The sequence below is a fragment of the Lutra lutra genome, chromosome 18 (assembly GCF_902655055.1).
Source record: "Lutra lutra chromosome 18, mLutLut1.2, whole genome shotgun sequence".
NCBI lineage: Eukaryota > Metazoa > Chordata > Mammalia > Carnivora > Mustelidae > Lutra > Lutra lutra.
The window spans coordinates 39,881,673-39,906,888 of record NC_062295.1 but is presented as its reverse complement, the minus strand read 5'-3'; the positions used below and the strand labels follow the sequence as shown (position 1 = coordinate 39,906,888).

Sequence of the window (25,216 nt, the reverse complement as noted above, 5' to 3'; positions counted from 1 at the left end):
TGGGACAACAAGGTGCAGGTAGCATAGGACCTCATCTGTTACCACACAGTTTGCCGTTCAACAAACACAAGTTTCCTGTTGCCACACGGAAGTGAAGCTACATTTTTAAAACCCAGCTACATTCTGGGAAGATCAGAAGGGTGTCATTTACTGTCCCCGAGTCAGTCCCTCCCTGAACAAAGTGCTCTTCTTGGGCAGAGGACAGGTTCATGCTTGGAGAGGATCTGCCCGCCCGTCGCGCCCTCAAACTGCCAGCAGTGGGATCAGGTGGTGACAGCGGGTTCCGGGGTCCTTTCTGCTGGAAATTAGTCTCCTGTTAAAACTGTTTTCTTTGGGGACGCTTGAGTGAACAGGGAAGCATCTCTTCATAACGGTGAATGGCTTGCCAGATCTTCTGACGCAAGAGAATAGAGTCAGATTTTTTTCCCCAACTTGAGAAATCAGTGGAGTCCCATTTGAATAACTACCATTGTAACTTAGATCTATGCCCTTCAGGGTTTTCACGTTCCCTTGAGAGCTCAGACCTGCTCTGCTGGTCTGTTTCATCCAAGTATTTGGGGAGAGGGGAGTCATCAGAGAAGGTACATTGTGCAGAGGAGAGATGGGGGGTGGGTTTCCACTGGGGTGAGTGGCCTGAGGGTCTGTGGCGTGGAGTATTATCCGCTCGAGCTAGCCTCAGGTGCTGGGGAGCAGAGTAGTTCCCCGCTGAGTGCTCAGGAGAGGGGTGGGGCCCCTCCACTCCGGCTGTAGGCATACCCCGTTTTCTCCTTACTGAGCCGGTAAGGCCCCCCAACCCCAAAGGGGTGGGCGCAGCTTGTCAGGACCTGCATCCTGCTGAGCCGGGTTCAGGTTCTCGAAGCTTCAGGTCCTCCTTGGTGACCCTCCCTTATACCCTTACTGCTCTCCCCTCCCCCCTGCACTGCAGGGCCTCCATTTCTTCAAGGAGGTCAATCCCTGGTCATTTGTGAAATACCTCTGCTTCGCAAATAGCTGGAACCTCGTGCAGAGCACCCAGTGTCATCCTGCCTGTTTATGGTGGTTTGTAAATAGATAGTATGGGATAGATCTGCCATCTGACTTCGATAAACTTGGTTAAAAAAATGTGTTTGTTTTTTTTTTTTGATGATCTGTTTTTCTGCTTGCAATTAAATTATACTTTGTCTAACTGTGCAAAACCAATCCGATCTAATGTTCCATCTGCTTCTGGCCCAGCTTAGTCAGGGTTTTTCTTGACCTCTCCTTGAGTTAAAACTCAGGCGCTGTCGTGGGGGTGGGGATGGGGGGGGCGGTGCTCTGCCCATCCGCAGACCACAGCCCTCCCTCTCTTGGAATCAGGACTCATCTCAGGCTGCTGCTGTCTGTACCTGGGGTGTCACCTACAGGCCTGGTGACCCCTCCCCCCAGGGAGGGCTCACACTCCTCGTAATGGCAGGGGCTGTGCAAAGTTCTTTTGCACAATGGGGATGGTTCAGTCCTGCCTCGGACACCTGCCCAGATCAGAGATAAAGCCTCAGCTGAGCTGATCCAAAAAATGCCCTTAAGAGGAATCAGGGGCACCTGAAGGGGAAGACAAAGCTCACTTGGGCTTTGAGCAAGGGTTTGAACTCTGACCCTCAGACCTGGGCGTCACAGTTCCTAGAGCCTCTTACCTCCTGCATATACAGACAGAGTTTTAACACCCAGCTGGCTCTGACTTTCCTTCCCAGCCCACCTTTATAGATGGCATCCCCTCCTCTAGTGACGGGGGACGGCTGTGTTGCTCCTGACCTTCACAGTTGGTTTCTACCAAAACTAAGCAACTTCTGTTGCCATCATATTTAATTTTGTTTCAATTATGAAAACAAATTGGCTTTACAAGGATTTGCATCTGGTCTACTTGTAGTGAGAGTGAGCAAAGCTGTAGAATCGCAGCTGGTTCTGTGGGCCGAGCCCGCCCGCCGTGCCCGCCGCCCGCCCCTCCGCCGCCTCGTCCGCTGGCACTGTTTCTGCATGCTTGTTGCTTGCGGAAGTACTGCAGTTATGTTTTCAAACAAAAGATGAGGAGATAGTGGCTGAGTTGTAGTTTGGACTCTGGGCAGAAGAAGTTAATCATCGCTCAGGCCTCCGGGGCTTCCTCAGGTTCCAGGACAGACAGAAACACTGACCTTGCGTTGTTTTCTAAAGTCAACAGTAATCCCATACGGAGAGGCCCTGGTCATGGGGAGACAGGACCCGCACATGTTGTTGGTAGAAAGACAGAACAACACAAACATTACAGAGCCATGCCACAATGCAAACAAAACTTTAGGAAAGAGTTCGGGAATTTCTGGAAGTGCAGTGGGAACAACCGAAGGTCCAGCACTGGAGCCTGGGTCAGCAAGCTCTGTTTGTCCGTGCTGAGCTGCAGCTCTCGGCCTGAGCAGGAATGAAATTCAGACACATGCTGCAACACGAATGAAGCTCAGGAACGTCATGTTTAGTGAAAAAGCTCATTCCTATGAGATCTCTAGCAAAGATGGAACTGTCGGCGGGGAAGGCAGACCCGTGGTTACGGGGGTGGGGTGGGGGGAGTGGTGAGGGGCTGACCGCGAGCAGCATGGGGCCCCTGGGAAGCTGCAAGCAGCCTGAGACTGTGTGTGCGCTCAGAAGTGGCTTCGATGACACGTAGATGACACCTCGTGAAAGCTGTTTCCAGGAGACCTGTAGAAGCAAACTGTTGGTGTTCAGCGAGTGTTTCCTGGCGGCTCCCTGCCCCATGGCACAGAAGATGGCACCTTGGTGGCCCCTTCCCCTGCAGGGCCTCAGTCTCTGGGGACGCCCTCGTGTGATGGGCCTTGGATCCGCTGCACCGAGGCTACTGGTGTTGCCCGCCGCCCGGGAAGACGGGCGCCCTGACAGCGGGCTGCCGGAAGGGTGGTGGTATGCAGCACGTCTGGGTTGAACATCTTGAACACGGGAGCTGCTGAGGCTAGTGCTGGGTGTGGGGCTGCCCTGGCCACAGGCCTCTGTGCTCGGCCACCTGACGTGCTCCGCGTCATTGCCGTTTGGTTCTGGATGGTTCTGGATGCCAGTAAAATCCTTGCGGCTTCTACCTCCCGTTCTGTTTATGTATTCGTGAGGAAGTCGTGTTGTGATAACCACACGCTCAGAGGGAGCGAGGCTTTCTTCTGCCAAACTGATGATTTGGGAAATGACTGCTTCAGACTCTCCTAGGTGCCGGTTGTTGCCCTAGGAACTGAGCGGTTGAATCAGCCTGGTGTTCACGATCCTTGTCTGTGTCTGAGCACGGCTTTGACCTAAATGTAAATAAAGGAAAACACCACCTGTCCCCCCCAACGCCCACTTCCCAGAAGCTCTCCCAGGATCAGGAATGGTTCATGTATACACGGGTCATAGCTGTACACTGTGTGGAAGCTGCCTGTGTCCCCGGGGCTGGTGGGCACCCTGTGTACCACAAAGACCCGCTGTCACCAGAGCTGAGCTGCACGTGCTGAGGGGAGAGCGATGGGAACAGCCGGGCATGGAGGGAGGGTGGGATCCCGGCCGCTTAGCTCTTTGTTCTCTTCGGAACTTCTTGGTAGGTTGGTTGTTTTTTGTTTGTTTTTTAAAGATTTTATTTATTTATTTGACAGACAGAGATCACAAGTAGGCTGAGAGGCAGGCGGGGGTGGGGGGAAGCAGGCTCCCTGCTGAGCAGAGAGCCTGATGTGGGGCTCAATCCCAGGACCCTAGGATTATGACCTGAGCCAAAGGCAGAGGCTTTAACCCACTGAGCCACCTAGGCACCCGGTTGGTTGTTTTTTAACTTTGGTTTTGCATTACATTTTTGGAAAGAAAAACAAAAAAAAAATTCTTTTTAATTAATGCTAAACTAAGTTCATACTCTGCTTGTGGGCAAATAAATATGTGGAGGTTGAGGGGTACAGGTAGATGTGGGTAGATGGGACAGGCTTCCTGAGTGTCAGGACACGGCCTGGTCTCTGACCATTTCTAGGGTTTTGTCCAAGTTATCAGAAATACACAGACTTAGATACAAAGATGTCCGTCATAGTGTTAATTATGGTACTAAGAGCCCATAGATCATAATGCTGCTCTGTTCTGTTAGCGGCTTGAAATCATACCCTGGATTCTCGAGTGTTCTTTTGGTGCAGTGCTGAACGAGAGCAGTGACGGGAACATTCTCTGTTTGCTGTCGGGACAGTAGCCCTGGCCTGCGGGTGGCTGCTGAGGGTTTGAGACGTGCTCGTGGGACCGAGAAGCAGAATTGTGTTTAAGCTTGATAAACTCTAGCTGTGTGTGGCCAGCAGCTACCATGCTGGAAAGTCCAACTCCGGAGTCTAGAATGGGGAGTAGCTGACTTTTTCTGTGAAGGGCCATATGGTCTGTATCAGGCGTAGAAGGCCACACCCACAGTAGTAACGTCACCGCGGCCCTAGACAAGAGTGACTGAGCACATGTGGCTGCATCCCACGGTCATTTGATTCCCAGAAACGGGTGGCCAGCCAGGTGTAGCTTCTGGGCCTCTGTGTGCTAAGCCTGGGTCTAACAGAACGTTGTCCTTTCTGCTCCATTATAAAGTCAGAACGGTGGCTTTAGGACACAGACCTAGTGAGGCCCCGTGTGTCCTTGCACTTGCCTCATAGGCCCTCATGTCCCCAAGCTTGTGCCACCAGCTGCCCTGTTTCATGTCCCCTCGTCCCACAGACTTTCCACAGTGGATACAGCATCAGGAAGAGTAGTATTGTTTGCTTGTTTGTTAACAGGCGCACATAAACAGCCAACATAGAATCATTGGAACTAATTTTCTAACATAGCATAAAAATAGAAAAGTAACAGGGAAAAAAATGAAGATGGGGTCTCATGGTACAAAGTGTTGCTTTTACTGAACACTCAAAACTCTGACCTGTCATGGTTTCATTTTTTTTTTTTTTTAAGATTTTATTTATTTATTGGACAGACAGAGATCACAAGTAGGCAGAGAATCGGTTAGAGAGAAAGGGAGAAGCAGGCTCCCCGATGAGCAGAGAGGCCGATGTGGGGCTCGATCCCAGGACCCTGGGATCATGACCCAAGCCGAAGGCAGAGGCTTTAACCCACTGAGCCACCCAGGCACCCTTATGGTTTCATTTCTATCTTTAGAGTTTTTAAATTAAGAATTTCTTATCGAGTTTTTATTTTTAATTGCAAGGACTTAATGTAGAGTGTTTTGTTGGATTCCGGTGTATGACAGGGGACTCGACACTTGCCTACATCACCCCGTGCTCATCACAACAAGCACACGCCGTAATTCCCATCTAATGCAGTCACCCCTCCCCCTCCCACCGCCCTTCTGGTCCCCGTCACTTGGTTCTCTAGAGTTAAGAGTCTGTTTCTTGGTTTGTCTTTCTTTTTTCCCCTTTGTTCACTTGTTTGGTTTTTAAAATTCCACAGATGAGTGAGATCATACGATGTCTTTCTTGACTGATTTCGCTTCACATAATACGCTCTAGTTCTGTTCCTGTCATTGCAGATGGCAAGAGTTTATTCCTTTTTTTTTTTTTTAAGATTTTATTTATTTGTCGGAGATCACAGGCTGAGAGGCAGGCAGAGAGAGGGGAAGGGAAGCAGGCTCCCTGCTGAGCAGAGAGCCCAATGTGGGGCCCGATCCCAGGACCCTGAGATTATGACCTGAGCCAAAGGCAGAGGCCTTAACCCACAGAGCCACCCAGGCACCCTGAGTTCATTCCTTTTTATGGCTGAGTAATATTCGAGTGTGTGTGTGTGTGCCCACGAGTATGCATGTGAGTGGTGCAGGTGTGTGTGTGCACGTGAATGTGTGCAGGTGTGTGTGAGTGCACAGATGAGAGAGAGTATGTGCGCGTGTGAGAATGTGTGTGCATGTGAGTGTGTCTGCAAGTGTGCGTGAGTATGCATTGCATCTTCTTTACGCATTCACGTCAGTGGACACCTGGGCCACTTCCATAACTTGGCTCCTGTAGATAATGCTGCTGTAAACATACGGGTGCTCGTCTCCCATTGGGTCAGTATTTTTGTGGGGTTTCTTGGTAAATACCCAGTAGTGCAACTGCGGGGTCGTGCGGTAGCTCTGCTTTGAACTTTCTGAGGAAGCTGCACACTGTTTCCAGGCTGGCTGCCCCGGCTTGCCGTCCCACCAGCTGCGCACCCAGCTCCCCTTCCTCCGCACCCTCGCTGACACCCGTCGTTGCTTCTGTTGTTGATTTTCACCGCTGCGACAGGTGCCAGGTGGTACCTCCTGGTGGTTTTGACTCACATGTCCCTGATGATGAGTGATGTCGAGCCTCTTCCCATGTGGCTGCTGGCCCTCCGGTGGTCCTCTTTGGAGAAATGTCAGTTTACCTCCTCTGTCCATTTTTTTTTTTTATTGGATTGTTTGCTCTTTGGGTGTGGCGTTGTATCAGTTCTTTATACACTTTGGATACTAACCCTTTATCAGAGATGTCATTTGCAAATATCTTCTCCCTTCCTGTGGGTTGCCTTTTAGTTTTGTTGGTTGTTTCCTTGGCCATGCAGAAGCTCTCTGTTGCGAGGCCATTTATTCAGTTATTGTGCTTCTGTTTCCCTGGCCTCACGAGCCAGGTCTAGAAACATGCTGCTGCACCTGTCAGAGACGTTACTGCCTGTGCTCCCTTCTAGGATTTTATGGTTTCAGGTCTCATTTTAAGTCTTTCATCCATTTTGAATTCATTGTGTGTGGTGTAATAAACTGGCCCAGTTTCATTCTTCTGCATGTCGCTGTCCAGTTTTCCGAACACCATTTGTTGAAGAGACTGTCCTTTTCCCATCGGATGCTCTTTCCTGCTTTGCTGAAGGTGAACTGACCATCGAGTTGTGGGTTCCTGCCTGGCTGTTCAGTTCTGTTGCTCTGTGTCTGGTTTTTTGCCGTACCATTCAGTTTTTGATCACTACCGCTCTGTAATAGAAGAATAGAATAGAATAGAATAGAATAGAATAGAATAGAATAGAATAGAATAGAATAGAAGAATAATCTAGAATAATAGAATACTGGAACTCAGTCTCTAGAATTGAGATGCTTCCAGCTTTGCTTTTCTTTTTCAAGGTTGCTTTGGCTCGTTGGGGTCTCCCATGGATTGTTTGTTCCAGCTCTGTGAAAAGTGCTCTTGGTATTTTGATAGGGATTGCCTGAAATCTGAAGATTAGTATAGGCATTTTAACAATATTTGTTCTTCGAACCCACGAGCATAGAATGTGTTTCCACTCCTTTGTGCCCTCTTCAGCTTCTGTATCTGTGTCTTCTAGTTTTCAGAGGGCACGTCTTTCACGGCTGGGTTTCTTCCTATGTAGTTGGTGTAGTTGGTGTAGTTTTTGGTGTAGTTGTAAGTGGGATTGCTTTCTGCATCTCTCTACTGTGTCATTGTCAGTGTATGGAGGTGCAGCAGGCACCTCGATTTTGTACTCTGTGACGTTACTGAACTGCTCTGTCGTCAGTTCTGCCGCAGCGTTTTGGTGGAGCCTTTGGGGTTTTGTACAGAGAGCATCATGTCATCTGCAAATCGGGAAGTTTCACTTCTTCCTCACAATCTGACTGTCTTTTATTTCGGAGGCTGGGACTTCTGGTGCATGTTGAACAACAGTGGTGACCCTGGACATCCTTGTCTGGTTCCTGCAGTTAGAGGAAAAGCTCTCCGTTTTCCCCACTGCGTATGATGTGAGCTGTGGGTTTTCATGTGTGGCCTTTATTATGCTGTGCTGTGTTCCCTCTCACCCCACTCTGTTGCGGGTTTTTACCATGACTGGATGCTGTACTTTGTCAGATGCTTTTTCTGCGTGTATCAAGAGGATCAGATGCTGCTTGTCTTTCCCTCGTTGATGTTGGGTATCACGTTCATTGATCTGCAAATATGGAACCACCCTTGCAGCCCAGGAATAAAGCCCACTTGAGCATGTGAATGAGGGTTGTTTTGTTGCTGCTGTTGTAGTTGTTTTACTTGTTTGTTTTGTTTTGTTTTTAAAGATTTTTTTTTTAATTTATTTGACAGAGAAAGAGAGAGATCACAAGTAGGCAGAGCAGCAGGTAGACAGAGAGGGAGAAGCGGGCTCCCCGCTGAGCAGAAAGTGGGATGTGGGGCTCGATCCCAGGACCCTGAGATCATGACCTGAGTCCAAATCACGAGCCGTCTGATCAACCAATTGAGCCATCCAGGCACCACAGGAGGTTTTTAGAAATATATTGTTGGATTAGGTTTGCTACTACTCATTGAAGAGTTTTGTGTCCAGTTTCATCAGGGATATTGGCCTGTAGTTCTCTTTTTTGTGTGTGTGGAGTCTTTCTCTCATTTTGGGATCAGAACAGTGCTTAGCCACATGGAAGTTTTCCTTCCATTTCTACTTTTGGAATAGTTTGAGAACTGAGTTTTGATTTTTTAAGATCAAACCTTTGATCAAAATGTTTGAAGCCCTTTTTGTAGAAATTGACAAACATGGTAAAATCCCATGCAAATGCGGAGGACCTTGGGACACCAGGACTTTGACAGTGAAGAGCCAAGTTGAGAGGCTAGCACTTCCTGTTTCAGAGTAGTCTGTGGACCGAGAGCACAGGGTTGCTGGCTGAGGGGCTGGCATGCGGAGAGCAGCAGCAGGGAGGTCACGCAAACCGAAGTGGAGGCCCACATCCATGGACAGCCAGTCTTGGACAGGCCCCATGACTGTTCAGTGGCGAAAGGGTGGTCTTTCAGCATCGATCGCTAAAAATAAATAAATAAATAAACTTTAGAAACAATCTGGTTTTTCACTGGGCAGAAAGATTTTTTAGGGCACCTCACCAACAGAGATACAAGTAAGCACGTTTGGAAGCGAGCATGAAGCCATGGCGGGTGCTGCACACCCTCTCAGTGCCTTTCACTGGCAACTGGCCACCCAAGTGTGGTTGAGGGCACGGAGGAGCTAAGCCCCTGCCCCGCAGTGGGGACAGGAAACGGGGCAACCACTTCCCAAAACTGCTTGGCAGTTTCTTCAATCAAATGCTGCCTCCTGTAGAACGTAGCAGACGTAGCCGCGGACCCTCAGCATCGGGAAAGGCCGCTGTGGCCACACAGGCTTGTGTGCGGTGCTTGTCGCAGATTTCTTGGCAACAACCCAGCCCGGGAAGCAGCCTGAGGCCTGTCAGGGGACAGACAGGCAAAGGGATGAAGGCACACTGCCACGTGGATAGCCCTGGGATCATCGTGTGGGGAAGGGAGTTGGGCCAACCCAAGTGTGGACCTTGCAGTTCTGCCCAGAGACGGTCCATCTGCAGTGACAGGAAACGGAGCACAGCCGCCCGGGTGGGCGGAGAGTCCTGAGGGCCCTGGAGGGGCGCAGGGAGCTTTGTGGTAATAGGTGCATCTGCGTCCTGGTGACAGCGGTGGTTCGAGGTGTGTGTCCATGTGTCCAAACTTAGCAAATGAGGCACTTCGTGTATTTTTATTGTGTGTCCCTTACACATCTGTCTCTGTACAAGTTTTTTTTTTTTTTTTTTTTTTTTGACAGACAGAGGTCACAAGTAGGCAGAGAGATAGGCAGAGACAGGAAGGGAAGCAGGCTCCCCGCCAAGCAGTGAGCCCGATGCGGGGCTCGATCCCAGAACCCTGAGATCATGCCCCGAGCTGAAGGCAGAGACTTTAACCCACGGAGCCACCCAGACGCTCCTCTGTACAAAAATTTTAAGCTCAGCAAGGACACTGGGTCTTCATTTCTGCCTTCAGAGTTGGTTTGCGCTTAGGAGATGTCAGAGTGAAGCGTGTAGGTGCCCCTTAAACAAGGGACGTGTGGTGAGTCTGCTTGCCCAGGACCCGTGGCGGTTTCACTTGGGAATTTCCCGATTTGTTCTTTCCACCTCCAGAGAACCGCCCCGTGTTGGGCTGTCGGGAGCTCGTCTTCAGAAACCTGTCCAAGATCCTTCCTGCCGTGTGCCACGACATCACCGACTGGGTGGTGGGGACCAGAGTGAAGGCAGCGCAGCTGCTGGCGGTGCTGCTGCTGCATGCCGAGGACCACATGACGCAGCACCTGGACGTCATCCTCCGAGCCCTGCACCAGGCGTGTGCCGACGATGACAGCGCTGTGGTCAGCAACGTGAGTTGCCTTCTTCTGGTCACATTAGTAGTGTAGCTCCTGTGGTAGCATCCCCCCGTGTCAGGTCACGGGTCTGCGGGTCTGGATAAATGTGAGCCATGTGGAACTGCCACCACAGCTGAGGTCACGTTCAAGTCACCAGGAGATCCCCTTGGGTCTTGGCGTCCATCCCCACTGCCCCTCCTCACATCCCCCACCACACAGATTTGTTTTCTGTGCCCGTGAAGGCAGCACGTAAAGGTACACTGTTCAGGGAATCAAACCCCCCACCCCCGCGCCTTCTCTCTCAGCATGATCAGGCGGATTGCACGAGCCACCAGCTGCGCCTCGGACACACAGTCCCTGTGCGCCTCACTGGGGCAGGCAGGCCCCTCCCTGGCTCTGATGGCACTCGTGTGCCCATGGGCTCTGCAAGGAAAGCCAGGCAGGGACTCCCGGCCCAGCCCGTGGCAGCCAGCATCTCCTTGCCAGGTCTCGCTGCCGCCCGCCCACTGGCTGCCGGGTAGCACCACCATGGGCCACGTGGACCTCACTTTGGTGCGTGCAGGGATGCTCACACCTGCCCGGAGGACACGTTGTGGGCCCATGACAGTAGCCTCGCACACTGGGCCATGTCCCCATATGATGTCATTTGGGAACAATGTAGAACAGGAATCACATAGTGAGTGTCTTTTAGAGATTGGCTGTTGCCCGAAGCCTGCTGTTGTGACCACCCCGCGTGGGGCCATGTGTTCATAACAAGCCTGGTCACTGGCAGCAGAGGAGGGACGTGAGGCCCCACTAGGATCTGGCCATCCTGGGAACCAGGCCCCTGCAGAAGCTCTAAGGGCCATGGGGACTTCCTGTGGCCCACACTCGGGGCAGACCCTCCACAGGGCTTCGTGTGCTGCGCTGGGAGCCCGGCAGGCAGGTGCAGGAGGGCCGAGGGCTGCACGGTGGGCAGCCAGTCAGCCCTGGCCTTCTCCCGCAGTGCACCAGGTCTGCAGAGCTCATTGGGGCCTTCGTCAGCCCAGAAGTGTTTCTGAAGCTCATCTTATCCATGCTGAAGAAGTCGCCCTCCCCCTCCAGCCTCCTGGTCCTCGCTTCTGTCATCCGAGGCTGCTCTAGGGAGGCCCTCCAGCCGCACCTGAAGGTCATCGCCACGGAGCTGGCCCGGCCCCACATCTGTCAAGGGTCTGAAAATGTAAGCTTCGGGAAGGGAGGCAGGCGGAGCGCATGGCGGGGTTGGCCCTCTGTGCAGGGGAGGTGGGCAGCGCCCCCACCCTGTGCGGCGCTCTATGCCTACCTGGTGCTCATTATCAGTAGATCACCAGGCCCATGGGAGTGGCAGCCAGGGTCCTGCCACTGACACTGTCTTGTCTGGGGACCCGTGTGCCTGCTGTCTCCTGCTCTGTCCCGTCAGTGGTCATTCACATTGAAACTAAACACCTGGAAAGTGCAGGCCCTGCCTCACACAGACCACCTTCCACGTGCCCAGTGGCCACCATGCAGGAGAGAATGGGATCAGGCAGGCCCATGCTGGGAACAGGCTGTGGGGCCGCAGCGCTGGGGTCCTGTGGTCAGCACCCCTTCCTGCCCCCACCATAGGTCCTCAGCCTCTAACCACACTCGTGTCCCTTGGCATTGTCATGATGTGCTCAGAACAAACAAGGTGACAGCTGGGAAATGGGTATGGGAGTGCACACGTGGCTACTCCGTGTTCTATTTCTTCTACGTTGGAGCAGTCTGGGTGATAGGCTTCGAGCTTTGGAATAATTTATGATTGTTTGCTACTGAGAATAAAATAAGGACTTTGTTTTTGTTTGGCTGTCACAGGCTTCAACCCTGTCACCCTGTAAGCCCTGGGTGTGGTCTGCTCCTCTGTAGGGGGTCTGTGCAGGCCGCTTCTCTGTCCCCTGTGGTGCAGGCTCCAGGCCCCACAGTGGTGGCTGCGGCCATGACTGGCCTGGGGGTGGGGGACCAGCTAGTGTGTTCGGGCACAGCCAGGCTCCAAGACGCTCTGCATTGGGTCATCTGGTCCTTCTCCGGCTTCGGGTGACAAGGAGTTCCTGTCACCGTTGCAGATCCATCCTCAAGGCTGCTTAAAACATAGCGAGTGGGGAGTGATGCTGAGGTGTCAGAGAGGGAGCGTCCATGAACCATTCCGTCTGCTGTTGGTGCTTGTAACATGTTTCGCTTTTTCCCAGACCCGTTTTTAACATCATCATCCAACCCCTGTGAATTCAGCATTCTTATTCAGGGTGGGCTGGAAAGGAGTCTGATCCCTCTATGTACACTTGTGAGCAGAACCTTTCCTTTTCCTAAAAAGCTAAACTTAAAATTTTATATACATGCTTAAATATGGATTTTACAAGTTTTATAGGAAAGAAAACCTGATTTTTATGTCTTAGCCTTATTTATAGAAAAATTTAATCCCTTAATCCATAAAGTTCAGACTTTGCCTTTGGCTCCTAATCTTCCAGGTTTTTCGAGGAAGAATTTCTGCAATGATGTTTTTTTGTTTTGTTTTGTTTTTTTAAAGTAGGCTCTGTGCCCAGCAGGGAGCCCAATGCGGGGCTTGATCTCACAGCCCTGAGGTCATGACCTAAGCTGAGATCCAGACTTGGTCGCTTAACTGAGTGGCCACCCAGGTGCCCCTGTAGTGATGTTTGAAACAGAGTGTGATCAAAGTTAGTGTCTCACCGGACATGTTCCAGGCTCAGATTGAGGAACCAGCCATAGTGAAAACCCTAGACGGGCCTTCTGTCCCTTTCCTCACAGACTCAGACATTTGGCAAAGGCAGCAGACGCAGCCCTGTTCTCCCTGCAGCAGGAGAATCTGGCCTGGAAAGTGCAGGCCCTGCCTCACACAGACCACCCTAGCCAGGGTGGCACGGGAAGGAGTACGAGCTTCCTGCCCTTGATCCCCAGGAGCTGGGAAGACGGGCTGTGGACTTTTTTCAAGAACACATGGAGGTGTAGAAACTCCCTGTCAGGCAGACAGAGGTGCCCTGAGGGTGCATGCCGGGCCTCGCATCATGGGGCCTCCTGTACTGCGGGCGGGGTGGAGGCAGGTGCCTCCCCAGGTGTGTCTGGCCAGCGCTGCACCTGGGGCTGAGCTGAGGGAATTGGATCCTTTCCTTTGAAATGTTTGTTTTGTGACAGGTAACTGAGCTGAGGAAATTGTTTGATACCGTAAGGATAACTCATTTATTCCTCTTCAACGAACAAAAGCCAGGAGTGCAGGGGCGTGGTCGCCATAGAAATGTCAGCCTCTAGCACTTTCTCCCCTGAAGTTTCAACAACCTCCGATGACACTGAGTTTCAGGAGCAGAAACTAAGACATCACTTTGGAACCTGTCGCCTCCCCCTGCCTTTGTCTGCCTCTGGGGGGCAGGTGGAGGGGAACGTTGTCTGCTTAAGTGGAAAGAAAGCCATGAGCGCTGAGGTCCGGTTTCCCGGAGATGGTGCCATGCCTCCTGCAGGAGGGGACAGCTGGGAAAGCATGAGGTTCCTCGTGGGCTCCAGGGCTCCGTGTGCCCCTGACAGCCAGCCCACAGTAAAGGTGGCTCCCGTTTCAGGAGCCCAGTCCCCTCTTAACTGAAAGTGATTGCTCCGTGAGCATTTAGTACAGGTCATTCTAGACATGAGCTGAAATCACATCCTCAGCAACTGGGGGGCCACCCATCCATGTCTGAAGGAAATTGGGCTGTGGGACAAGTGAGAATGTGAATTAAATACTGGTCTGGCTTCCCCGGGGGAGCTGGACACCAGTGCCATGGCTACCTCCCATCCCACACGTGAGTGGTCAGACATGCACAGACCATGCTCCTCCGTGATCCGGCATGAATTCTTTATTTGAAATCCTGTGATTTATGTCACTTGTGCATGAGCCACAGAGGTCCAGAACCGCCTCTGGACTGGCCCCGTTAGACCGCATGGGTGCACAGCTCCAGTGTCGGCCCACTGCTCCGTGACCGCCAGCCCAGCCTTTCTGTCCTTTGTGAAACCCCATGGGACACATACGTGGCGGGACATATGAGAAGCACATGTGGACACGGGCATTAAGGAGTTCTGCCCCATGGTTGATGAGGCTGAAGTCCGGGAGGTGAGCTGCTGGCTGGATGGCCCTGGCCGAGGTGCCTCCTTGTCTCCGTCCATCAGGAAGCATGTCCTGAACCACAGAATCGTATTTATTTTTGTTTAAACTTCTTACTACAGAAAGACAGCAGTAGAGAGAAAAGTGGGTGAAGCCCCACCCCCGCCCAGCCTCAGCAGCCATGGGCTCTGGCGCTCCTGTTCTGTCCACTTCCTCTACCTTTTCTGTTACCCTTGGGGGCAGGCTGGGAGGGCTGGGTATTTGCAGGCGGCTCCAAGATGCCCTGTCGTTTCCCTTGTGAATTTTACAGGATGTGTGGCTAATGCATAAGAACTTCTTTAGGGGCGCCTGGGTGGCTCAGTGGGTTAAAGCCTCTGCCTTCAGCTCAGGCTGCCTTCGGCTCAGGTCATGATGTCAGGGTCCTGGGATCGAGCCCCGCATCTGGCTCTCTGCTTGGCAGGGAGCCTGCTTCCTCCTCTCTCTGCCTGCCTCTGCCTACTTGTGATCTCTGTCTGTCAAATAAATAAATATTAAAAAAAAAAAGAAGAAGAACTTTTTAAATATAACCGAGAGACTATTAAGCATTTCTTTCTCGGGCCATGTTCAGATTCCCCTGGAAAAGAACACCATGAAGTTTTCCCATGAAAGAAGGCACTCCGGTGATCCATGTGTTTCAATCTGTGGCCCTAGTGTGCTGTGTCCTGTTGGTGTGGGCCCTGAGGCAGGGGGCAGCAGGATGGGAAGGAGCAAGGGGGAAGGGAGCTGGGGGTCCCTGGTGTGGGGTTGGGGAGGAGGCTGGACTGGGGGAGGTGGGGTGCAGGGTAGAAGAAGGGAGCAGGGGGGGCCCTGGCATGGAGGTGGGGAGGCTGGACAGGGGGCAGGGGGGCAGACAGGAGAGTAGAGTAGGGGAAGGGAAGAGGGAAGCCCTGGGGCGGGGGGTTGGGGGGCAGGACTCGGGTTTGGGGGGATAGGAGGGCAGGGTAAGAGAAGGGACCAGCGGGGCCCATAGGGGTGGGGGGAGGATGGACCTGGGGAGGGATGGGGGGCTGGATGGGGAAGGGAGTACGGCAGCCTTGGGGCCAAGGGCGGCAGGACCTGGACAGAGGTGTGCAGAGGGTCAGGGAGGGTGGCAGGGGGCCCCTGGGGTGGGAAGGGGGTTTGCAGGGGGCATGCATTGGGGGAGAGCTGGCTCACGGTGTTCCCTGCCCTCTTGACAGCGCCTTTACGGGCAATGCGTGCTACTCTGCGTGCAGACGTTGGTTTCCGTGTGTCGGGAGGACTGCAGGGGGTGCAGCCTGCAGCTTGTGGAGGTGCTGGTGACCGTCCTAGCCTTCTCAGCTGCCACGGGCCTCAGCGACAAGGTGAGCTGTGCGGGTGATGGAGCTCATGCTCAGGGAGGTGCTCCTGTCTGAGCAGACGGAACCTCTGTCCCGAAATCCTCCTGTTCTGGAGCCCAAAGCCTTGGGCTCACCTGACTCCGCTGATGAGCAAGGTGAAGGGATATGGGGGACATTTGGGATGAGTCGCTCCTGAGGTGGCCTGAGGAGTGCCCTGGTTTCTGGAAAACTCCCAGCTGCCCGCTTATTGTCATGTCTCAGGGGGACAACGGCTGCTGACATGCGGACAGGACGGGAGCCCGTCCTCGCTTCTAGTCTGTGTTTAGACACGTGTGTGACTGACATCTTCAGAGAAGGGAAGATAGCATCGTGATTTCCTATTTAATCACAGGCTGGCTTTACAGAATTATTTCTGTTCCTTCAGCTCTGGGTCTGAGCTCTAGAAACTCTGCTGTCCAGGTCCCCTCGGGTTCCGGGACCATCAGGAGCCCAATGTCTTGCCTCCTCTCCAGGAGAGTGTGGTTTTCCCTCTAGCTCGTGCTCTCCAGCCACGGGCAGATCTCTCTCTGGGAGCTGGCCTGCGTGATGGAGAAAGGCCCGGGCAAGTCATGGGACCTTGTATCCAGGAGACCCTCTGCTTTCCCTCTCTTTCTGGGGCCTCTGAACTTTGTTTTATTTCTTCAAAAACAACCTTTCCAAAGAACACATATTGTAGCAGGCCCCTTGTCACTACAGGACCACAAGCAGAGCCTTGATCTGCACACCCGGGACCCGAGGGAAGGACACTGGCCAGCTGTCAGGTTGCAGACTGCGAGGTGGCTCCTGGCCTGTCTCCTGTCCCCTCCACTTCTGTTCCCCCAGGGGACAGTTGTCTCCATAGGAAGATAGGTCTCAGAGTGATCTCGGGCCAGCATACTGTGTGTCTGCTCTGGGCCCGCCTGGCATTGTGCAGGGTGGGGGCACGGTGGCTGGATCTCTCATAAATGCACGTCTGTCCCCGTTATTTGATGGCATTGGTGTGGTGAGCATAGTGGCTGTCGGGGGGGGCGCCTGCGGTGCTTGGTGGAGTGTTCAAGGTTGGCCTGAGCGGCTCTCGTTCTCCGGTGATGAGGATGGCTCTCCATGGGGGCGTTTGAGCCTCAGGAGCGGGGTTTCCCAGCCTGTGACTGCACATGCAGGTTCAGGAGACCATGGACACACTGGCCTCGGTGCAGGGAGTGGACGGCAGCCAGGACCTCTACCGAGAGCACGCGGGTCCCCTCCTGGAGCAGCTGGCCGCTTCGCACCAGGACTGGGCCGTCCATTCCGTGGAGCTCCTGCAGTTCAACGTGCTGCTCACACATGCAGGTGAGTGTCCGCCACGCCCAGGCTGCTTCAGGCCACGAGGGAGAAGCAGTCTCGCCTGCCCAGGGGAGCCAGCACTGTGAGCACCAAAACCTTCATTTTAAAAACGCCAAGAGCATTGTTTTTGAAGACTGTGAATGTGGCTCTTCAGAGTCTGCCATGCATTTGGTTTTGGTGTTAAACCTCGAAGGTGTGATTTCTCAGGCCTCCTGTGTGGCCCATGTTCTCCAGATACACTTCAGCGTTGTTGGACGTAGTGCAGCAAACAGGAGTTCTGTGTGGACCTCCGGGCCTGTCCCGACCAGCCGCGGACCATGGAAGAACATTCCCTTGGGTAGAGCTCATGCTCACACCCATGCCTCCTCCCTGCCATGTAGAGATTCCTCTCTCCAACCCGCGGTGGAGAAGGTTTCACTGGACTTACTTCATTTTAAAAGATGATTCCTTTTTCTTTCTTTTTTTTTTTTTTAAGATTTTTATTTATTTATTGAGACAGTGGCAGTGAGAGAGAGCATGAGCAAGGAGAAGGTCAGAGGGAGAAGCAGACTCCCTGTGGAGCTGGGAGCCCGATGCGGGACTCGATCCTGGGACTCCAGGATCATGACCTGAGCCGAAGGCAGTCGTCCAACCAACTGAGTCACCCAGGCATCCCTAAAAGATGATTCTTGAAAAAAACAACAAAAATCACTGTCAGACCCTGACTGGCAGCTTTCCTCTGCAATTTAGAAAGCGGCCGAAGGCTGCAAGCCAGTGCGCCATTGGGGCTGATCAGGAAGGGCTGGGCCATCGGCCATGTGCAGGGGTGCAGTGGTAGGAGTCAGGCAGGGGTGTAGCGGCCACGCTGCACTTTCCCTTCAATGAACCAAGTGTTTTCTCAGAGCGTGAATATAGTGTTTTTGCACCCTTGGTTTGAATGTATCCCATGTGTTCTGGAGGGGTTCGTTTCCAGGTGCCCCGTGACCCTAGTGGCACTGGCACGCCCAGGACATGCGGGGCGGGGGGGGGGGTGGTGGCAGGTGGGGGGCAGGTTGCTCTGCGGCTCTCCAGGCCCATGCAGTCCTGGAGGTCTTCCTGCTGGAGCTCAGATCGGCCCCAGCTTTCCTTCCCGTTAGTGTGGACAAATGCCCTGTGGTTTGGATGGGTTTTTTCTCCTTATTTTTATGGAGAGCATCTAACGGACTTGACGTGTTAAAAATGCCTAACTGGTTAGGGTGGGACCGGGCATGAGCTGGAAGTGTGTTTACAGGAGGGGTGGCAAGACGCTCCCTGAAACTCCTCTGTCCTCTTGTGGCTGCATTTTCTCTGTGTCGTGTGACAAAGTGGGAGATCGTGACTACTCCTGAATGACCACACCCTCCTCCTCTGGTGAGAGTCGGTGAGAGTCGTCTGGACCTTGGCCTTCGGTGCATGTCAAAGGGAGATAGGCCGCAGGGTGTGAGAGTGAACACGGGGCGCTTATCTGTGCTGCAGGTGTCCTGTTCCTGAGCCACGATGTCCCGTCTGGTCTTGTTTCTCTTTCTTCCCTGAAACTCACACCTGGCCTCAGGTTAACCAAGGGCCTTGCTTTTCCATCCTCTTTTTTTTTTTTTTCTTAAAGATTTTATGTATTTATATGATCCAGAGAGAAGGAGAGCACAAGCAGGGGGAGCGTCAGAGGCAGAGGGAGAAGCAGGCTCCCCGCTGAGCAGAGAGCCCAATGCAGGGCTCAGTCCCAGAACCCTGGGATCATGACCTGAGCCGAAGGCAGCTGCATCTCCGACGGAGCCCCCAGGCACCCCTTGTTTTTCCGTCTCGCATCTTTGACGCCGGTTCTGAGTCGGAGCATCTGGGGGGACTCCACTTGCTTTGCTTGTTCTTGGGCTTGTCGCAGAATGAGCAGGGTGGCCGGGAGCGGCCCTGTTGGTTGTGGAATGCTGTGAGGGCCTGCCTGGGCGTGGGGGGTCCGCTGCGCTCCCATGACCCGTGTCCCTGCATTCAGAGTGCGTGTCTCACCCCAGGGACTGTTTATTCCAATCACGACTCAGTGCGATTCCAGATACTGAGGGTCACTCCGCGTGTCTGCAGCCCCCGCTAGCTCAGGGGACCTGCGCCTGTGCCCACCCAGCAGCAGGCTGGAGAAGAGCAGCGGCTGCCAGGTGTGGGGCAAATATTAAACACCTTACGTGTTCTGAATAATTTATTTTGGTTGATGTTTAAAATATTGCTTGACTTGAATTTTTTTTAAAACCTGGAAAAAAGAAGGAAATAGAAAGTTTCCATATTGAATGATTTGCATGGTTTGGGAGTTAAATGTTTTCTCTTACAGTGACACCCACAATCCGGAAGGATGGGAAGGTGATGGGACAGGCTGTGGCCCCCTCCCTGGAGTCTGCGTCCTGTGGAGGGACCCGCCAGCCTGGCCGCCACAGGCCATGTCCCCCTCCGTGAGCAGGAACAGCGGGGACTGGGTGTATGTGTGTGTTTTCCAGGCCCAGCCCTGGGAGGAGTGCTACCCCAGCTTGTGCCCACCCTCCGGAGCTGCCTCCAGCCGGCCAGAGACCCCCAGATGCGCCTCAGGCTCTTCTCCTCCCTATCTCGGGTGCTGCTGAGCGCCCAGGAGACCGTCAACTCCCAGGGGTAGGTTTTCCCAGCCTCCGGCCTCTGCAGGACACTCTCCAACGGAAGCGGGGATCACCCCTGGGCTGTGGCACCGGCCGCCCTCCCTGGGTAAATAGATGGCTCCCACAGTGAGCGCCCACCTGCACAGATGCAAAGTCAAAGTCATTTTTGTGCGGCCATTAAAATTCCAGCAAATGAAGAGGTTTTAGGGAACATTAACTTAATGGTTTATATATTAGGTGTTCCAGTTTTAAAAGTCTTTTTAACCTAACAGAGTGGACTGACTCCCCGTTGGTGGTTAAAGTGTTAGAAGAAACTTCTGTCCACGCAACCATGTGAAGAGCCCCCAGCATGATGCTCTGCAGAGAGGGAGGGGACAGCAGGGACACTGGCAGGAGGGAGGGGCCCACTTGAATCCGCGGCAGCACAGAGGCCTGTCCAGAGCAGAGTTGGGTGCTGGGAGGGTGGGTGCTGAGGCATGCGGGGACCCTGTCTCCTTGGAAGGAGCATGTCCGTTAGGAGCAGCTCCCGCCACACCACTAGCATGCCAGGATGCTTGCTGTGGGCTCTCCCAGCCCTTCGAATTGCAGGGAATTCCACGTCCTGCTCGTTGGTACAGACTCTGAGCCTGCAGGGGCCATTAAAAACGGAGTGCCGCCCTGGGCAGGGCTCCACATGGCTGAGCTGGAGGGAGCATGGGCACGGTTTGGCGAGCTCCTTGGAACCTGTGCTCCCCTGCATCCTCGTGAGGAGCCGGAACAGCGCCCAGACAGCGGGAGCCCTGGGGGTGCCTTGCTGACCCTCTGCTGCCGGCATGCACCCCGCAGGCCCCGCTCAGAGGTGGCAGAGGGCAGGTGCTGGGAGGGCTGCCCTGGGTCCTCAGTCTCACGAGTATCTGATGGGGACAGGATATGGCTTCTCCGTGTGAGGAGGGGTTTGTGGGGCCCTGCATGGACGGGGCTGGTCCTCCCACAGAGCACCCCTAAGCATGGGCCCTGGGCGCCAGCCCCCGGTGCATGGCCTTTGCTCTCCAGGGCGTCTATGGACGTGTGACAGGCCTTCCTGGCCACCACCCAGCCGGCTCCGCTGGCTCCTCAAGGCTGACTGAGGACTGGGGAAGGGGTGATGGTGATGGTAGGAGGTCGAGGGTGGCCGGGGTCACGGACCAGTGTGCCCATGGTCTCCTGGGATGCGTCCTCGTTCCAGCGGGGACCCACGTGTGTCTTGCCATGCCAGGAGGCCCCATTCCAAAAAGTTGGGTGCCAGGTCTTCCTCCACAATGTGTCCCTGCTTCCAGCATGGGTTCTGACTAACCCCGGCTGCGCGTGGGGCCTGCCTGTCTTCCCACGGCCGAGCACAGTCTGACCAGTGCTCAGCCTCTGCTCTTCCAGCCACTTGACCTGGACACCTATCGGGGTCCAGGCGGACGGCTGTCAGCGTTAGGTCTTTCTAAGGAGACCTCTTGTGAATCACTTTGCAAGGAACAGCAGCTCTTTGCATGGAAGTTAAAGCACATTGGAAATCTAATCCGTGTGTGCGTGTGTGTCAGAGAGAGAGAGAGGATTGTCCAGAACCATCATCACTCACCTGCATCGCTGGCTCTGGGGTGCCCCCTGCTGGAAGTCAGCAGGTGCAGCCTTCCATAGAGGGGAGGTTCAGCGGGGGTGGAGGCCCCATCTGATGGACCAGAGTAACAGTGGGCAGGACGCAGGGAGCAGCCCGGCCTCGCCCTGCAGGCGTCCCCTCATCAGTCTCCCAGAGCAGCTGGTATCTGGGACGTGAGCCGTCTCTGAAACATGCTTCAGAATAATGCTCAGAAATAAGTTGACAGATTCTTTGTTGAACCAAACGCGTTTCGCCACGACAGTGGTGGTGCAGTGGGACTTGTGAGGGTGCTCAGGTGTCCTCAGTGTGGCTTCAGTGAGTTCTCTTTGTGGGGCTCTACGGCCCCCAGCCGGACTGGCCGACCAGGACGTGGGAGTTGACCGCTGAGATGACACGTCCTGACAGCCGGCAGGAGCCTCCATGTCTCTGTGAGCTGTGGCGTTCAAGCCCTGGGCTCAGACCGGTGGTGCCCCTCATTGGGGTGGAGGGACGTGTGCCCACAGGGGATGGTTAGGGCCACACATGCAAGTGACTTTGCTGGCATGGTCAGCGCACTGCTCCTCTTTCAGAGGCAGGAGAGATGGGTAGAGCCCCTGCAGCGGGGTCGGCGGGGGGCATCCTGGAGGCTCAGAACGTGCCCTGGACCCAGCAGAGGCCAGCAGGAGCCCTGGGAGGCCACCCCACCCCTGCAGGGCTCCTGCCCTCAGGGAAGCCGTGGCCCTCTGCTTCTGGCTTCCCCTTACCCTGGCTCTCTCCACTTCGCTCCCTTGTTAACACCCCAGGCAGTTTCACCACTACCTCGACACCATGATGAAAGACATCTTGGTCCCCAATCTGCAGTGGCATGCAGGGAAGACTGCAGCAGCCATCCGCACGGCAGCTGTGTCCTGCCTCTGGGCACTCATCAGCAGTGACATCCTGTCAGAGAAGCAGGTAGGGCTCCCAAGGGCACCTGCCCCAGCAGGGTAGGGGGGACACGCACACAGCTGCCAGACCCCATGTTCTGCAACCACTGGGGGCGGGGGGGAGCGTGGGTCCACGGGCAAGTGTGACCCGCAGGTAACAGCTTGTGTTTCGATCATCGGGGGTTTTCTTGGGATATATACTAAATGTTACTCCTTGCAGAGCAGAGAGCATAACCACAGGAACCTACCTGAGTTAGGCAGATCTTGGGCTTTCTGTGGACTGTCAGGGAAGCGGGGCCTGCTTGCTGTCACTGGTCTCAGCCCTACATCTGTGGACGCATGGCCGGGGGTTTGCCTAGTGCATGAGCTCCCCTTCCTGCTACGCTGAACCACCGTGATCTGAGTTACAGCATCCCCCAAATTTGGTTGGACACGATAGACAGTAGCAGAAAGTAGGTAGCATTTGTGTTTCCAAGACTGTGAACAATGGATTTTTCAACTCACCACGTTAAGCAAAATTGCCCAAGTCATGGAGGTTTTAAAATCAGGGTTCAGGGGCACCTGGGTGGCTCAGTGGGTTAAGCTGCTGCCTTCGGCTCGGGTCATGATCTCAGGGTCCTGGGATCGAGCCCCGCATCGGGCTCTCTGCTCAGCGGGGAGCCTGCTTCCTCCTCTCTCTCTACCTGCCTCTCTGCCTGCTTGTGATCTCTCTCTGTCAAATAAATAAATAAAATCTTTAAAAAAAAAATAAAATCAGGGTTCAGGGTTTTTTTTTCTTTTTTTAAAGATTTTATTTACACATTTGTGAGAAAGAGAGAAAGCTCACAAGCAGGCAGAGGCAGAGGGAGAAGCGGGCTCCCCTCTTAGCAAGGAGCCTGATGCAATGTGGGACTCGATCCCAGGACCCTGGGATCATGACCCGCGCCGAAGGCAGATGCTTAACGACTGAGCCACCCAGGCATCCCAAGGTTCAGGTTTTCTTATGTAAAATTTCCAGATGGTATTCCAGATTCCTTTTTGTTTGTAGGAGAGCCAGGCTCCTCGCATGACGGGCAAGGTGCACACGGCATGTCCCTGGCAGTGTCCTTGCCGGGCTGGGGCCCCAGTCCCTCATATCCTCTCTTTGCAGATGCGGGAAGTGCAGGAGACACTCATGCCAGACATTCTAACCACCCTGGAGGAGGATTCTCAGAGGACACGATTAATTTCGTGCCAGATCATTAACAAATTTCTAAAAACCTCCGGCGGCATGGCTGATCCAGAGAAGTTCATCAAGATTTACCCTGGTAGGCCCTTTTTCTTTCTGTTCTTTTGTAGGGAAGCTAGAAACTGCTCCTTTGACTCTCGGTCAGGTTGGTGCTTAGTCCCCGCACAGCTGTGACGGATGAACTGTCTGTGGGTAGATAGCATAGTCCAGGGGCGGCCTGTGCCCAAGAATTAGGGGTGCAGTCCCACCACATAGCAGGGGTCCTGCAGTGCAAGGGTGGGCACCCATTCGTGCCTGAAGTCCTGTGTCTCTGCCCTTCTGTGGCACCCATGCAGGGCGCCACTCAGATGCAGAAGCAGTGCAACGGATGCAGAGGGTCCTAAAACACCTGCAAAACCCAGCATGGGGAAGGACAGCAGGTACCCTCATTGCTGGAGGGGAGATGTGAATTCTGGAACCCACCTCCAAGTTCAAACAGAATTGCCAATGGGAACCAAGATGTACCTGAGAAAGAGCCCAGGAGACCTTCTTGAATGCCATGCAGAGACTCCAGGGAGGGCCCCTGTGGACGCGGAGGAACGGTGTTGGTGCTGGCCGGGGCTGCAGTGTCTGGACACACCTGTGGCTCTCCATTCCTACCGCCGGCCTCGGGCACACAGTGGAGCCTCGGCGTGTAGTGATTGGTGGACAGCCACCTGTCCTTCCCCGAACCTCGGCATGTAGTGATTCTAAGAGGTGGTCATAAGAATTCCTGGAAATGAGATTCAGCTGGGGGGCTGCTGGGTGCACGAGACTGAACATGGCAGAGCGGATGCTGGGAGAGGAAGATGCGTGTCTGCGGGGGAGGCTCGGGCTGTGCAGCAGAGCTCCGGAATGAGGGACGGACGGACGGCCAGCATTGGAAGAGGTGGTGGCTCAGAATGTTCTGGAATGGCAGGCTCTGCATCTCGACGAAACCCAGAGTCGAAGTCACCTTTCCCACACGGTCTTACAAGTTTGTTTTTGGTTTTGTGTTTATTTCCATCACAACGATGACGACCTCCAGACTCCCGTCTGTGAACACATCCAGCCAGCGTGGTTTGTGGACTGTCCACACTTGTTGGGCTTTTGCTCACTTTTTAAAACAAAACCCAGTGAAAAGATGGTTCATTTGGGGGCATTTGGGGTTGCTTTAAGTCCAGGAGGATTTCCTCGGTGGGCTCCCTTACTTGCAGCTCTAGCTTCATGCTCCCGGGAGCGGTGTGTTCAGAAGTATGGCCGCTTGGCCGCAGAGGGCTGGCGTCCTGAGCTGCCTTCTCTGAGACCTCAAACGACTCTGATGCATATGCCCGGCACGGGCCACATGTGAGCCAGCTTTTCCTGAGTGAGCCGCTGCCTGTGATGGCTGATGATTACTGTTTTCAGTGGCCGAGTGGTCCGGCCCCAGAGCTCAGCAGAAACAAGCCTGATGCAGGTGTCGGCTGTCATGTCACCAGGCCCTGAGCTCTGTCCCCAAGTCTGCAGTTTGAGGGAGGGGGGTGTCTGCACATCAAGGGGACGGGGCAGTCAGCTCTGTGTGTGATACCCGTGGTGAGACTCTGAGCATTTTGGAGCCACAGAGGGCATGGGGCTGCCTCGTGGGTGAGGACACAGGGTAGAGCAGCCCAGGTCTGCGCACATCCACAGCACACGCAGGACCAGGCACTCCCTGTGTCCACCTCTTGGCCAGTGCAGTCAAGGGGTCCCAGGACACTGGGAGCTGCCCCAGTTCCTTGTGTGTGAACACCAGGCTCCCCACAGGATGTGGGTTTCCTGGGGCCCGAGGGTGAGCGCACCCCACTGTGGGGTCAGGTGCCTGCTCCAGTCCCTGTCTCACTGTCCTGTCCTGCTCTCCCTCCAGAGCTCCTGAAGCGTCTGGATGACGTTTCCCATGAAGTGAGGCTGGCGGCCACCTCCGCCTTGGTCACATGGCTGGCGTGTGTCCCGAATGATGACGGGAAGGCCCACTATCAAAGCAACATCCAGTTCCTGTACAGAGAGCTCCTCGTGTACCTCGATGACCCAGAGGCCGCCGTCCAGGATGCGGTGTTAG

At 54.2% G+C, this 25,216-nt stretch overlaps 1 protein-coding gene across 1 annotated transcript in view; it reads left to right on the top strand.

The window, feature by feature from the left end:
• Positions 1-25,216, top strand: part of DNAAF5 (dynein axonemal assembly factor 5) — a 45,728-nt gene that overhangs the window by 14,221 nt on the left and 6,291 nt on the right. The window contains exons 5-12 of the mRNA XM_047713592.1: positions 9,839-10,071; positions 11,042-11,254; positions 15,367-15,510; positions 16,665-16,833; positions 19,299-19,446; positions 21,816-21,966; positions 23,068-23,224; positions 25,025-25,216. Of these exons, the coding sequence (XP_047569548.1) occupies positions 9,839-10,071; positions 11,042-11,254; positions 15,367-15,510; positions 16,665-16,833; positions 19,299-19,446; positions 21,816-21,966; positions 23,068-23,224; positions 25,025-25,216 (1,407 nt within the window). The remainder of the gene's footprint in view (positions 1-9,838; positions 10,072-11,041; positions 11,255-15,366; positions 15,511-16,664; positions 16,834-19,298; positions 19,447-21,815; positions 21,967-23,067; positions 23,225-25,024) is intronic.